This window comes from Aotus nancymaae, unplaced genomic scaffold, assembly GCF_030222135.1.
Source record: "Aotus nancymaae isolate 86718 unplaced genomic scaffold, 86718_ANA_hifiasm-v0.15.2.pri h1tg000033l, whole genome shotgun sequence".
Classification (NCBI taxonomy): Eukaryota; Metazoa; Chordata; class Mammalia; order Primates; family Aotidae; genus Aotus; species Aotus nancymaae.
The window spans coordinates 46,841,631-46,858,079 of NW_026988447.1; the positions used below are offsets into that span (position 1 = coordinate 46,841,631).

The 16,449-nt window shown below is 33.4% G+C and overlaps 1 protein-coding gene and 2 long non-coding RNA genes across 5 annotated transcripts in view; 1 reads left to right on the plus strand and 2 right to left on the minus strand.

The window, feature by feature from the left end:
• Positions 1–16,449, plus strand: part of PDE5A (phosphodiesterase 5A) — a 128,453-nt gene that overhangs the window by 62,936 nt on the left and 49,068 nt on the right. For all 3 annotated transcript variants that reach the window (XM_064383916.1, XM_064383918.1, XM_064383917.1), the window contains exons 7-9: positions 2,254–2,321; positions 8,578–8,686; positions 9,677–9,764. In XM_064383916.1, the coding sequence (XP_064239986.1) occupies positions 2,254–2,321; positions 8,578–8,686; positions 9,677–9,764 (265 nt within the window). The remainder of the gene's footprint in view (positions 1–2,253; positions 2,322–8,577; positions 8,687–9,676; positions 9,765–16,449) is intronic.
• On the minus strand, positions 5,219–10,107 carry LOC135277797 (uncharacterized). Its single transcript, XR_010345394.1, has 3 exons — positions 10,019–10,107; positions 8,748–8,815; positions 5,219–5,414 (listed from the first exon to the last, which is right to left on the minus strand). It is a non-coding gene; the product is annotated as an uncharacterized LOC135277797 (long non-coding RNA).
• The window catches only part of LOC105731312 (uncharacterized), a 48,727-nt gene continuing 46,277 nt past the window's right edge, over positions 14,000–16,449 (minus strand). Inside the window, exon 7 of the long non-coding RNA XR_010345392.1 lies at positions 14,000–14,853. This is a non-coding gene — a long non-coding RNA (uncharacterized LOC105731312). The remainder of the gene's footprint in view (positions 14,854–16,449) is intronic.

The following is a 16,449-nucleotide window of genomic DNA, read 5'->3' on the forward strand; positions in this document are numbered from 1 at the left end:
TTGTTTACCACTGTTCATGTCCCCATTGCACCCCCCTGCAAATAGTTACCATGGGAATGTCTGTGTGATGCTTCTATCAATGACTACACTGTCTTCATGGAGAAATATATTGTCATTACAGTGTGCTAACTTTTCATGGTCAGGAATATTGGTGCCCTAGTTGCTATGAACAGGCAGACTCCCCATTCTGAATGGGTTGGGTATAAAAATTTATTTTTACCAGAAATTGTACAGAACCCAAAAAGCATAGCCTAATAGGAATTGTTACTAATGACCCCTGTAAGTCCCATATTTTGCCAACAATGGAAAACCACTAAACTGGTCTAACTGGTAGATTTCAGTTCATTGATTTTATAATGTGAAGAAACATTTCATGTGTCTGGGGAAAAATAGAGTATTGTCACTGAGAGCTAGTTACAGACAGGCCAGCTGTCGAGTTTGCCAGTAGAATCAGGCCCCTGGCCTAAGGCAGTTTTTCTTTATGCACTTTCTCTCCTTTCTCAAGCTATGAACCACTGTTTTTGGAATATTTCTTTTTGCTGTATGTTTGTTTTCTTTTTCCTTTAGTCTTTAAGAATATGTTGTTCATTTGTGGATTAATAGGAAAGAGAGTGTGGACTACCACTTGTATAGGTCAGTTATAATCTATACATAATATCTGAAGTTATATTTAGGGGGATGTAGAATAATAAAAGGTATTCAATACTTAATTTATATTAAGAAATTTTAGTTGGTTTAGATATAAAGACTATATTGTATGACCCAGTATCTCAGCCATTTGGGATGTGTATGTACGCCAGATGGATGCATTGATTAATACAAAATTCTCCTTAATAAAATATCAAATGAGAACTCACTGGGCTACAAGATAATTTATATTTTCATAGATACTATTTAATATTTTTCAATCAGTTATAAAAACCTTAATATAGAAGTGATTACAAGATAGCAGCTATTATTTTAAAGTTCAGATCCTGAATTCCTTAATGCAGTATGTGACTTAATCTGTAATTTTTGCTCTGTGACTCACTTTTGCATTTAGTTTTTGAAAGTTATACATGAAGCACTCCTTTTTTAAAACAACTTTTGTCACTTTAATTAGCATTCAATGCATACCTCTACCAGATAACACATGTTATGGTAGTTCGGTGATTTGGATCAGTGCTGCTTTGAAGTATAGCTCAACCATATGCCTGTTAAGATATTTTCTCACTTTTTGACCACTCAAGTTGTAGGATTTAGAAAAGGAATTAGGTGACTTGATATTCAATTGTATTACATTTATTCATTGTTTAAAAATACATCAACAACATGAGCAAAGATGAAAATGTAAGGAGGAAAATAATGTACAGATTTCTTCCATCCCCACATTAAACTATAAGTTTTTTTTCCACTTTCTTCCAATTCTATATAAATAGAGCATGGACACAATATGCTGTTCTGCTTTTTAATGTGATTAAAATTTTTTTTTCTTTCTTATTTTTGAGACAGAGTATCACTGTATCATTCAGGCTGGAGTGCAGTGGCACAATCTCACAATCTTGGCTCATTGCAACCTGGGCCTCCCAGATTCAAGAAATTCTTGTGCCTCAGCCTCCCTAGTAGCTGGGATTACAACTGCGTGCCACCACACCCAGCTAATTTTTGTATTTTTCGTATAGTGGGGGTTTTACCATGTTGGCCAGGCTGGTCTTAAACTCCTGGCCTCAAGTGATTGGCCTGCACTGGTCTCCCAAAGTGTTGGGATTATAGGCATGAACCATCACACCTGGCCTTTAATGTAATTTCAAAAGTATTTCTCTATGTTGTTAAAATTTTCACAATTATTTTAATAATCACATAAAATATTACTGAATGAAACATCTTTTTAAGAAGAGATTCTTTACCTGAGACTTAACAACTATCATTGTACACTTAAAAGCCAGAGGATTTTCAGTAAGCATAAAAAATTTTGACACTAATAAATCCATCAGCACCTAGTGTTAAAAAAAAAAACAAACTAGTACTCATATAATCTTTCTTGCAAGAGAAAATCAGAAATCATATGAACAAAACTTTTATTTATTAAATGAGAAGCAGTTTTGAGGATGTCGTGAAATGAGTACTTGGATCTATTTTTTCCAAGAGTAAGTAAAAATATATTACAAGTATTGGGGTCTTTTGTCAATTCCATAGCATGTATGTCTGTATCTAGATAGTTTTCTTTACCTCGTCAAACTTATTTCTCAGTCTGTGTTGTCTCTCCATTTCCAGGATTCTTTTTCTAGTGTGTTTCACATGGAGTGCGAGGAATTAGAAAAATCATCTGATGCATTAACAAGGTAAAAGCATTTATTCGCTACTTGTCGTTATCACATGTATCTAATATTGGCTAAATAGTTATTGCATGACCAGTTTGACTTAAGATATATAAGCTACAGATTATTTTATTGTCTCTTGTCTTTTCTCACATTTCTGGTCCATCAAGATGGAGAGACTAGTGACCACAGTGACTTAAAGTTGTTACTTTGTTAAGTATTTATATTTAAATCAAAACTCATTATTAATAGATTATTATTTTCACAATGTGGTGCAAGTAAAGGCCTTTTCTCCTATTAAAAAGATTTTAGGAATTAGCAAAGGGCAGGGATACAACTTGGAGACAGATGGGGAATTCATTTGACTTGGAGGGTACACCTGACTTTAAGCCTTAACTGCTGACTTGGGCATGAGGTTGGTAGTCAAGGGAGATAAACCATGGTTTCTCTACCCAAAGAGTTTTCTGATGTCCTGGAATTTGGGGTTCAAATGGTCATGATCGAATAGCTGATCTTTATTTCTCTCTTGGCTTTGCTGATCATGCATTGAAGATTATATCCCATCTCCACACTTATTCCTTCCTAAGCTCCAGTGCCATTGCATTTTCTAGCAGATTTGCCATTGTTTTAGTTAGTATTGAATCCTTTTGGAATGTGTGATAATATGTACATTACTATATATTATTTTGATTTGCTGTACTATCATTTTTCCTTTTTGAAAAGAATATTTTAGAAAGTTTCTAGGCAGGACACATGTAAATATTTGAATATTTTACTTTTTGCCTTGCATGAATAATGAGTTACTGTATATAAACAGAAATATATATATCTGTGTTTATATACTTACCTTTATCTCCATGGGACAATAGGAAAATCAGCATGATAATCATATTAAAAGTGCAAAATGATGAATTATTTATATTATCTTTTAATATTTGTGCAACAGCGTATCTCTGTGTAATTATATTTTAGGTATTGGCATTTTGATTTTTTTCTTATAAATTCATCCAGGCCCTCTAATTTCTTTTAGCAGTAGCTGGACAAATCCAGTGAATTGGTGTGATAGTGACCTCTACTGGTAAATATGCATTTTAAAAACACACAAAAAAGCCTTGCTAAATATATTTGTTTTTAAATTCCACATTCCCTCTCTGTAGGCAAAATGGAAAGTATCATTCCACTTATTGATTTAAGATTCCAAGACAGTCTTAGTATAAAGATTTTTTATAAAGGATAAACAGGTCAGTGTGATTACCTTAAAAGAGACTACATGGATCATTTTAACTGATTTATTAACTGACTTTACAATCATTTCAACAGTAATAGCTTATGTTGACTAAACATTTAAAGTTAGGTTTTATAATAGTGATACAGTAAAAGGCCTCTGAGACATGTTTTTTTTATTTTAATAAAAATTAGGTAACAGGCCTAATTTTGCAATAAAACTGAATTTAAATGGTGTTTAGTAATGTTAACATTTTGAAAAAGGGCTAAACTAATATTGATACTTATTTTTCACCAGCAGATTCTTTATTATGTTTCTAAAACTGATTGTTGGAAGGATTTAGGACTCCAATTCTCATTATTAAAAACTGTGCCAATACAAACTTTGCCATCTCTCAATTTGATGAAACGCTAGGCAATTTGTTGTTAGCAGTAAGGAAATCATTCTTTTTAGATAGTTATTTATCAATTAAAAAGCATAACTCATTCAGGATTTTTCTAACCATTCCACTAATTACCTCATAAATTAAAATAATATACTGAAGATGGTTTTGAAATGTTAAAAGTAAAACAAAACATTCAGGGTGAACATTACACATAATTATTAGAATCATATCATAAGTGAGATAAATCATAGTAAGCTCTTGGGAGTTGAGTTGCCCAGGAATTTCTGAAGGGAGGCTCATTTCCAGATGGTGGGAATTTTTAGGGTTTTTGTACTTCAATTTAAGAACCAGCCAATTAGAAGGAAAAAATGAGTATAATGTTGTACAATTTATGTTAGCTTTTTATTTTGAGAAACAGATAGTTTGGTGCTATAATTCCATACTAATTAACTTTATGTTCATTCACAAATGCACATTTGTGTCATAAAATGACAACTACATAGAATTAATTCTTTAAGGCCATTTTCTTGGAATATATCTATTAGTTTATACTTGTTATTGATTATGATATTAGAGAATATAAGTATAATTAAATAAGTAAAGACTACTGCTTTAAAAAATTGTGGATATAGAATATCAGAATGCAGAAGTCAGACTGATTGTATTTAAATATAAATATTTAAGTTCTACCACTTACTGGGCTTACTAGCTGTGGGACTTCATGTAAATTATTTAATCTCTCAAAGCCTTAGTTTCTTCATCTATAGTGATAGTAGGCTTGCAGTAAGAATTAAATGAGATAATGTATATAAAATGCTTCAGAAAATTTCTGGCATGTAGTAAGTACTCAGTAAGTGTTAGCTATTATTCTCTGTCTCTTTGATGTACTTTTTTTGTCTTTGTTTTATATTAGCCTGCAGTGACTCCCATTTAATTCTAAAGCACAGACACTTATTTTTCCAAGCTCTATGTATTTAATTTTGTCTTCCTAGCAATGCATTTATATACAATTCCATTGATACACATTGTACAAAGAGCCTTAGACATTTGAGTTAGTCCAGGCCTTCGACAAACAGATGCCAAGGTGAGATTAAATGTGCAGAAATTTATTAGAGGAACACCCTGTGAGAACGAGAGGGAAGGAGCCAGGAAAGCCATCAGACTAACACAAAAGTCTGACCTAGAGTTAAGGAGAGGAAGAAAGAAAGAAGTAAAGTTGTACAGAAGTATCTTAGACAGTTGAACTGTTTTAAGGAAGGATTGGCAAGGCTTTTGGGAAGTCCTTTATCTGAAATTTACTGTGAGAAGAATACTGGGTCTCCCAGGATTAGGCTTACCTTAGTGTCCCTAGTGGGCTCAGTCTTTTTGTATGGGGCCAGCCCTGGTAGGCATGACCTCAGTGCAAACATGGTGATGACTTCCAGAGCACAGCAATTTGAGACATTGGTTGGCTACTCTTTCTGCCACTGGAGCTCTGAGGCACATTCTAAAGGCCACCATAATATCCCTGTCATTGAAAAAATGAGATTCGTATTCCTTATATTACACTTTCAAAATCTTTCACTATTTGTCCTAGCCCAATATTTTCAGGCTGAAATCATCACGATTTAGTATTTCCCAATTACACACAGAACTCTTCCATGTTAGCAATGTGTTTTTTACTGTTTTGTTTTGTTTTTTTTTTCCTGCCTGGAATACTCTGCCTTTCATTCCTGCTATCTTTCTCTCCTTTAAATAATCTCAGCCAACTGTGAATTCATTTCTCAAATGCCACCTCTCCCCTATTCCACTTTATTTAGGTGCTACCTGTCCATCTTCTCCACATGTGTGGCGCTTGCATTGTCACACTGTGTCACTTAGGATTAGGTGGATCATGAAAACCCGCAAAAAATAGCTTAAACAAGAACACGTATTATTCTTAAACAAGAACACGGTATTATTAACCTCTCCTGTAAAAACCCAGAGGTAGCCAGCTCAGGGTTGTGCTGTAGCTCTGCTCCACAAAGGCTTCAGGGACCAAGGCACCTTTGAGCTTTCTTCCTTACGTCCCTAGGGTATGGCTCTTTCCTACAGGATAAGGATGCAGCTCCAGCCATCATCTCCACATTTTAAACAGTAGGATGGGGGACAGGGAAAGAAGGGACAAATAGCATGTATCACCTGTCTCTTAGGAAGGTTACTAGAAGCCATCTCAAACGTTTTCTCTTACATCTTGTTGACTAGAACTTAGCCAGATGGAAATGCTAAGCTGGTAGGGTGACTGAGAAATGTGGTCTTTATTCTGGGTGGCCATATATGTCCAGACAAACAGAAGGGAGGAAAATTACTGAAGGACAACTGGCAGTCTCTGAACTATACTCTACCCAAATAGTCCATGTAATTTAAACACATTCATTCTGTTACAGTCTTCTACTAGATTGTAAGCTCCTATGGCAGTTACTAACCTATGTAAGTTCGTCTCCCATATACTGCTAAGGGTGCCTCTGATGGAGAAGGTATTCAATCTGTACTTATTGAGTGCAGGAACTGAAAATTTATCAACATTTCTTATAGAGTAAGAAATAAATGTCGCATCATGTAACTTTAATAAATCTAACGCTCATTTTTCACTTAAAGTAACCATCAGGAAAACCTAAAAATTTCAGGGAGTTAAATAAGATATCAGGTATTTGTTGATTCATAAGTAGTTTTTGTACCTCTCCTTCTCAGTATTAACTACTGTAAGTCCAAATTTATGATCGCTGATAAATTGCTTAACCATTTTGGATTTTTTCTGACTCTTACTCAACATAATGATAATGATAAGAATAATAATAGTTATTTATATGATAATTATCATTTTAAAAGAGATTCTACAAGGATACTTTTTTCTCCAATGTACTTCATTCTCCTATCTCACCTTTTCACTATAGCTTCTTATTTTCTTCCCGCTAGGCTATTGCTATTTATAAAATATTTGTCGTTTTAAACATTGTTTTATTAAAAATAAAACCTGCACTTACATAACCATTTCTTGAGTGTCACCCAGATAATATGTATGAAGTAGGATCTCAGGAGTGTTTTAGGTCTGATGTGTATGATAACTGGCATGCCTTCACAGACTCTCAGTCTAGTCTCAAGAAAAATTCCATTTAAAGTTTATTTACTCTTATGTTACTATTCTGTCATTTCCTTTCCATTCTTTTTCATGTATACATGATACTCAACAAGTGGTCAGTACTTGGTTTGACCACATTACACTTCAAGTAGAATGTACAACAAATAGAAGGCTGAAATATCTTGGCCAGAAACAAGGACACAGAGTTCAGGAATCTTCATGGAATCACTAGCTCTCAAGGATGCCATATGAAACCACTGTCCCAAGAAGCAGCTGGGGCAAGTTGGGTGGGAAGAACAGAAGATAGGCAAAACATTGGAACTTTGAAAACTCAGAACAAGTGGACAATTTTTCCTGAGATGTATGCTGTTGTCACTCAGTATCCTCAGGAAACTGGTTCCAGGAACCCCTGTGAATACCAAAATCTACAGACACCAAAGTCCCTTGTATAAAATGATGTAGTATTTGCCTATAACCTATGTACATCCCCTCTACATTATTTATAATACCTAATATAATGTAAATGCTATTTAAATAGTTGTTATGTTTTACTATTGTTTAAATTTATGTTACTGTTTTTTCTTTGATTTATTTTTGATACTGCAGTTGGGTGAATCCAAAGATGTAGACCTTTGGGTATAGAGGGCCAACTGGATTTTATTATGAAATGTCTGCTATTGTTAGGCTTTCCTACTTCTTCAGTTAGTGCTGTTACAATTAAAATAACCATGTCCTTATAGATGGAGTAAATTTCCGTAACCTGACCCTCTTTGCTGAATTCATCATCACCACAAGGGAACATATGGAGTTTGCTGATGAAAAAACATGTTCCTATCTGTTTCCCATCCCTTGCACTGACACTGTATCCCCTGGTATCAGATTAATCTTTCATGTTCAATCTATTAAGCAAGAGACGGAACATAACTGGTAAAAACATTGTAAGTTCATAAAAAGTTTTTGAGGAGGATAAATTTTTAATTTTAAAGGTATTGTAAAGCATCTCAAAGCAGAAAAAAGGGGTGGAGAGGAAACTGAACAAAGGGAAAGATGTTAAGGAAGACACGACAAAAAGACAGGAGAAAGAAAATAGACTTAACTAGAGAGAAAAGCTTTTAAATTTTTTTCTAAGCTGTTTTATTTTTGCCCTGGTCTTAAAATGTGTACAATACTGTTTTATTGGGATGAATAGATAAAAAAAATATTGAAGAAGTAAAACAAGCCCTAGATCTTTGGCATTCTATAATTTGATGAGAAAATAAGACACGAAGGGACATATGAATTTACATTAAATGACACCAAAAATCATCATGCCCATTTGCAATGAGAATAAAGCCATTTACATGTATAAAACTTGTTGAAAAATTGTGAGATTTTGTTTTTTCAAAACATTTAAATTATATAACAGACAAAGTTGTAAATCATCAAACACATTTAAGGCTGTATTTTCCAAGTAAGTATATATTTTGCCTTATAATTTAAGACTGGTATTTTTGTTCCTTAATCATTTATTTAGCTGTTTGCCCGTGGTTTTTTTTAACTGCACAGAGGGAACTCATATCTGTTATTTCCACAGGGAACATGATGCAAACAAAATCAATTACATGTATGCTCAGTATGTCAAAAATACTATGGAACCACTTAATATCCCAGATGTCAGTAAGGATAAACGATTTCCCTGGACAGTAAGTAACCCAATTTTAGACTGAAGCTAGAAGGCAGTTTTCCCATCAGATATGTACTTACAGTTATTCTTGAACTGAAAGACTAGCTCCAGAATTGGCTGTTTAGGAATGATCTGTGCTTTCCCTCATCTGAGGAAAGAAAATAAAATAGATCATAACATCTATTGAGAGCTATACTTTGGTGTTTCTCTTTGTAATTTTTTTTACCTTTCTAAACGTCTATTAATAAGTGACCATACTGTTTTTGAAGTAATTTAGCTATTACCTACATAATGTCAATGACATTCCTTAGATAATATTGCTAGAGTTTTTGTCTTATTTGTAAAAATTAGTTTCTGTGTGGCTTGAACTAATGCAATTGATAATCTATCATAGTGCGTAGCTCTGGAAAAATGGATGTCTGTTTTTCTTGACCTCAAAGCTATAAATATCTGGTTCTCAGATATGGAAAAATTTGAATTATAGTATTTTCTCTCACCTTTTCAGGAAAGCATTGCACTTTGAGGCAGCTGCCTTGCTTTTGTTCTTTGATGTCTAGGAGACATTGTTTGAACTTTAGCAATATAGCAATAGAAACAGTGGTATTACTAAAGAGCCGGTTTGTAACATGGAGCATTTTAGGTAGTGTTTAGATTCTGCCCCTCTTGTTAAGTTATTTGGGACATTTACTACACCAGTATAGTAGATACTATACTTTTACTTATTTTACTTGTTTTTTTACTTATTTTTATATTTTACTTATTGTCTATAAGCTGCTTGGAAAGTTCGAAGTGAAAAACTCTGATATTTTTAACAAGTAAAGATATTGCTTTATATTGCATTTATGTGATCTTTATTATAATTTGTACATTTTCTGCTCTCCAATGTTCTCTAAGTAATATAAAAGTTGAATATATAGTGCTTTCAAATGTGTCATATAGTTTATATGGCATCTAATGAACAAATCAATCTCTACCATTTTAGCTGTTTTGTTTTTTTGTTTTTGTTTAGACTGAAAACACAGGAAATGTAAACCAGCAGTGCATTAGAAGTTTACTTTGTACACCTATAAAAAATGGAAAGAAGAATAAAGTTATAGGTAAAGCCTTTTCTTTAACATATACTCTAAACTTATTTTTAAAAACGCAGTCCCAGCTATACTTTCTTTCAAATGTAAAGAATAGAATGTTTTTAAAAAGGCCAGGCACAGTGGCTCATGCCTGTAATCCCAACACCTTGAGAGGCCGAGGTGGGTGGATCATGAGGTCAGGAGTTCAAGACCAACCTGACCAATATGATGAAACCTTATCTCTACTAAAAATATAAAAATTAGCTTGGTGTGGTGGCACGTACCTGTAGTCCCAGCTACTTGGGAGGCTGAGGCAGGAGAATAGCTTGAACCCGGGAGGCAGAGGTTGCAGTGAGCTGCTCCATCCTGAGTGACAGAGAGAGACTCAATCTCAAAAAAAAAAAAAAAAGATAAAAATAGGAATGATAGAAATTATCCTATTTCAGCAGAATTTTTTGTTTAAGAATTATGATGTATTGAAATTTAGTGGACTGTGTAAGAGATATTAAGTAGGTAATGTGTATTATTTTAGAGTCTTATTTCCTGAATATTGACTTTTTTTTAAGAGTGTAGTTTAGATTATAGGTTATATTCATTTATTTATTTAATACATATTTATTGAGCACTCCATTGTTCTTGACAATTGGGATAAGTCAGTGAACAGAGCAGAAATCCCTGCCCTCAGGAGCTTATGTTCTTAATATGATTATAGGAAAACCTCTACTTCAGGAATGATGAAAGAATGCATTCTCAGAAAAATTGAATGATGTTTCCTTTTAATGACATATTTGTTTCCTGGTACTGCAGTTATATAAAGGTTAAGTAGGATTTTATAAGCCAATCATCCATGGTTGATTTAGTGAAAAAGATCTGAACTGTTAACATTCTCCCAAGAACCTAGAAATAAAGAAAATATTACCTTTTTAAAGGTTATATTTAGAATTAAAACCTAATGGAGCAACACTTACATATATAAATACAACATTAAAAGTCTAAAAATTTTTCCAGTGGCAAGATTTGACTATAATTTTATTGAATGAGAGTTTTTGTCAGAAAGAGGGAGCAGAAGGTATCAGTAATGAAAATAGAGAAAGAAAAGACAGATGTTAAAAGTGCCTGTCCAAGTACTGTGCAAGAGTAAAGTAACATTTGTCCCTAACATAGAGATGGATGTAGAGAGTTGTATCAGTGTGCATTGAGTATTCTGACCATATGGTGAGCCTTTGCTTAGGTACAGTGGATGCAGCAGGTTATAGCCAATAATATCCTACCAATTCCCAGTTCCTCTGCCTAGATTGCATCCTTATTGTGAGAGGAATACATCAGCTTAGTACAATTAAACATTCTATGACTCTGATTTCCCTTGTTCTGATTCCAGTCCCACCCACCCAACTTGTACAGATTACTTTCTTTTCCAGCGTAGGTTAGCTCATGGGAAGAGAATGCGTTATTCATGTCCTCTCAAATATATTGGTTGCCCTGACAGTTGTTTCTTATCGTATGAACTGGACTCGAGGTAGTGGGCTGGAGCTGCAGGTGCTTGTACTTCTGTTTCTGGGATAGATCTGTTTCTTTCTGAACCTGGAACATGGTTTTAAAAATCAGTCTTGTCAACTTAGTTACTGTGACTCCACCCCATCAGTCTTCAGTATGCTAATCTAGCGTCTAAGCTACGAGGCTGAGGGTCAGCTCCTGATGCTAGTGAATTGTGCATGACAGCCTCTTAGAAGCCAGCATGCCAACCCCTGCTGGGCTGTTCGGAGAAAAAAGTGGAGGCTAATGAATCTGTGAGATCTTTTTAAAAGATTCTCACTGATCAGATCTCTAACGTAGGCAATAAAAGAAAACTGCTGAGGGTGCCTTACAATATGATACCATGTCAATGTTATAAAATTATATTTCCTAGGGAGGTCAAGGGGAAAACTATATTATAAATGTTATGCTTTTTAAAATGCTTTTTTATTAGTATAAAGATTTACTACAAGCTGTCTTCAGCCTTTAAAAATGTGAAATTAAATTCCAGACGGAATGCATTGTTTGCTAGTAAGTTGTCACAGGAAGGAAGGCAGAGTGGCAGCTTGCCGTATCAAGTCACATCTTCACTTTTTTTAGCAGCATTTCTTTAGAATAATAACTGGGAATGGGGAGTGGCTGGAGGAAGTTATGCATCAGACCCTTTTGTCACTTTATGTGTATGGTAAATGAAAGCAAGTTAGGTGACATGGAAAGCGCACTGGCCAGGGGTCGCACTCACAGCATTGCGTTAGCGCTGCTCATCTTCATTCACGTTTATGGGTACATTACTTACCTCTGTGGAGTTGAACTTAATAATCTTTCAGATCTGTTCAAAATTCACATTCTGTGATCCTGTCATTGTGTCAGACAAGTAAGCAAAATATAAAAAATGAAAAAATCAGACTTTTCTTAGCATGTATTTTGTGTCACCCTACTTAATGACAGAGCCAAAAGTAGGCAAATGTTAATTTTGGGAGAAAAATCCTGGTAAATAAAAAGAAAGGAAAAGGAAATTATTTCTGTAGTGGGGTTTTGTGCAAGGTGAGGAGAGGTTCCCAAGTAGATCCCAAATATGAGAGGGAAAATTTCCAGTGTTCCCTGCTGTTTTACAAGTGTGACAAAACTAAGAATTTGATTTCTGGACTAAGGTACCTACAGCTGCAGCATGGAAAATGTCATGATTATGGATAATTCCACTATTATGTAATTCTAATAGAGAATCCCTATAGAGTTACTTACAGAAAGACAGACGGACGCATGTGTTTTCTGTTATCTTCTTCCTTCCTTCTCATTTTTTCCATTACTGACATTTAGATGAAATTATAGACATTAGATCAGTATGGGGTCTGCTGTCCTATCACATTTATTCCCTGAGGTATTGTTTCCTATCAAATGTTTTCTCAGTGCCCTGCCTAATACAGAGTGTTTCCACCACTTTGCTTCCAATACTGTTAAGGAAATACATTTCTCATTTATTTTATTTATTATTTATTTATCATTTATTATTCATTTATCATTTGTTGTCATTTATTTATATAATTATTCATTTATCATTTATTATTCATTTATTTTAACGAATTATTTTCCCTACTTATTATGCTAAATATGACTTTTTCCAATGTCGTATTTACCAGACATTTTTATGCCTATTTTTTCCATACTAATTTCAGAATAAATTTTGAAGAAATTAGTCCTATTCCCATTGAAAAGCAAAACAAAAAAAAAGGATGCTTAAAACATCTTCACTTTAAATAGCTTACTTTTTCATCTCCTCGTTAGTAAAGAAAAGCATAAAAAAATAAAAATTACAGTGCTCTACCACACGTTGTTTGACTGAGAAATATGAGAAAGAAGTATGTATTTGTGAACTGGTTACTATCTTAATCCTTTCTCATCTACACTGTAAGAAGTTTCTGTTTTTTATTTCCACAAGGAATTTTCTAAGTCTCTTACACTTTCAAACTTGTTCTTTTAGCCTATTTGATCTGGCTAAATACCTACATCATTGTGATGCTCCAAATGACACCTCATTTTAGTTCCTTTGTGTCAGTAAAATTTGGGAGACCTGCATGCCTACAGAATTTTTTGAGCAGGCATCAATAAGTTTTTGAATCATTGACTGTCACTCCCATACCATCTTATCTTACTCTGTTAATTTATTTTGGCTTTATTTAATAAATTACTCAGGGGTGGACCTTGTAAATAGGTGAATAGAGATAAGCTGCTTCTCTGTGCATTGAAATAGAGTTTCAAGCCATAAATAAGTATTCTACTGTTATATCAGCTTAAATTTGACTTCTAATTCACTTTACTTTTCTTTTCTTTTCTTTTTTTTTTTTTTTTTTTTTTTTTTTTTTTTTTTTTTTGAGACAGAGTTTCACTCTTGTTACCCAGGCTGGAGTGCAATGGCGTGATCTCGGCTCACCGCAACCTCCACCTCCTGGGTTCAGGCAATTCTCCTGCCTCAGCCTCCCGAGTAGCTGGGACTACAGGGGTGCGCCACCATGCCCAGCTAATTTTTGTATTTTTTAGTAGAGACGGGGTTTCACCTTGTTGACCAGGATGGTCTCGATCTCTTGACCTCGTGATCCACCCGCCTCGGCTTCCCAAAGTGCTGGGATTATAGGCGTGAGCCACCGCGCCCGGCCCTACGTTTCATATTAAATGTTATCACTTGGCAATATCACTAACTGATCATCTGTTTATAATTAAATGGTGGATTGTCTTCCATGGTATACATTGCGTTTTTTCTGAGTTAGAGAATTGTAAATTATGCTTAGTTATGATAAGCACAAGTAAATAAGACTGTAGGGTGAAGAGGCAGTAATAGGTGGAAGAACATTAGAAAAAAATAGAATTAAGATATTAAAGCTTAAAATTATAGAAATGAAGATCTATATAATAAAAATAAATGTAAAGATCACAGCTTCAATAATTGACTGAAGAAATGGAAAAATAAGGAAAACTTCATAGTAGCACTAGAAAACAGAGAAGTAGTCTTTAGTGGATCAGAAACACTAAGGAATTCCTGGAACTTGTGAAGTATATGTCATTTGTAAAGACACATTTTACACAACACAGGCAAAAATTGAATAGGGATAACAATATTTCTGTCAAACAAAGTAGAATTTATGGTAAAAGATAATGTAAAGAATCCCTTTTCATTGAGTAAAATGAAAACCCAGAGAGGAAAATGTAATTGCCGTGAATGCTAATAAACTAAATAGCATCATTGACATACAAAAACTAAAGCTGTTAAAAAGATGTGGAGAGGTGGACAAAATGATAATCATTCTGGGCCTGAAGTATACTTGTCAGTGTTAAATTATAGGAAAAATAAGAAAACATTAGAGTTGATAAAAATTAAATGGATCGAATTCATATATATATAGCTTTACTTTCATGTTTCAGAGTTTAAAAATATAAATTATCCTCAAATATCCATCAGAAATCAACAAATATTAATGATACACAACACAAAGTCATTTCTGAAAAGCAGAATTGTTGGCCACTTTCATAGATCACAGTGCATTAAAACTATTAATATATAATAAAAGGATAAGTTGGAAAGAAAAAACTCACTCAGAACCTGGAAAGCATTCTCCTAAGTGACAAAGAAGAAATCAAAAGTCATAATTACATTACAGCATTTTAGAAAATTAATTATTATATTAACATAAAAACTCAACATACATGGTCAAAGCTATATTCAGAGGAAATTATGTATCTTTGAATATTTTATTATTATTAAGAAATAATGAAAAAAATTAACTAAACATTCAACCATAGAAATTAGAAAAACAGCACCTTTATCTTTCTCATTTTGCTGCCTTTCCCAAATATATAATATACATAAGAAGAAAGAAAGTAGAAGAAAAAAACTGAAAAAAATAGACTTATGAAATGGGAAGAAATAGTAAAACAAGAGATTAATGGACAATAATAATAGACAAATCTCCAACAGATAATGAGGATATTAAGAGAGAAATGCAAATAGGAATGAGAGAGGGATTGTAACTACAGATAGTGAAGACATGTTAAAAGATACTTGATATTACAGTGTAGCAAATAGAAATTAACATTTGGTGAAATGGAGAATTTCTGTAAAAATTGGTAATAAGCAATAACTAGCTCAAGAGGATTTTAGAACTTTTCATGGAAGCAACTGAAAAAAAATTTGTCAAAAAATATATATATTGCCCAAAGAAATTCTAACCAAAGCAATCAGAAGGGAAGCAAAGTTGAAATAAGGTGAGACACAGAATAAAAGAGGCAAAATAAAATATCTTACAAATTATTGTCAAATGGAAAACCCAAAAAGAATTAGCTGAAAGTACCTATTTAATAAGAATTTTAAAAGGACACTCATTATCAAATTATTAAAGAGAAATAATGTTAATATAGGCCAAGACAAATTTGTTAGAAAACAATAGGAAAAAAATCCCATTTACTGTAGTAGCAAGAAATAAATTTGGCCAGAAATATATACAATTTATATGAGGAAAACTACAAAATTCTGAGTGACTTAAAAATCATTAAGAAGTGAATACGTTTCTGGAGCGATTGAAATCTAGTTTGTGAGATATCAACTGTCCTCAGATTAGATTTGTATCAATTTTAATATGTATCCTTGTGAGATCTGGGTGGGGGTGTTCCTGATCAACATTTACAAACATTGATAATACTTAAAACTGGAGGTGTAAAAAGAATCATAGCTGATGGTTGCAGAACTGCCCTTTCAGAAATTAAAATGATATAAAACCAAAATAATTAAAAGTATGGTATAGGTGCTAAAAGACATGTCAAGATTGATGAAACAGAACAGAAAGTCTAAATGCAGACCCATAATTTGGCATATAAAATTGTGTTATTGTATATAACAGAGTGGAGTATATTTCATTATTTTTAAGTAAGATGCCTTTTGAATGAAAGACACCATTTTACGTCTCCAGCAAAGTAAAATGTGATTTCGATTTACTATGACAAGCTATTGATTATAACACACATACTGATTTCAAAAATATTAAAATGTGGGGAAAGTATGTCATAGTTAAAACAAATATGAATATAATATACAGTGACAATTCAGATCATCAGAGAATGAATAACTGTTCCGATGTTACAAGACTCCAATAGCAGTTGGGGGAAAAATTAAGTTCGATTATAAGATTAAATGTAATATGATACATCTATAAAAATA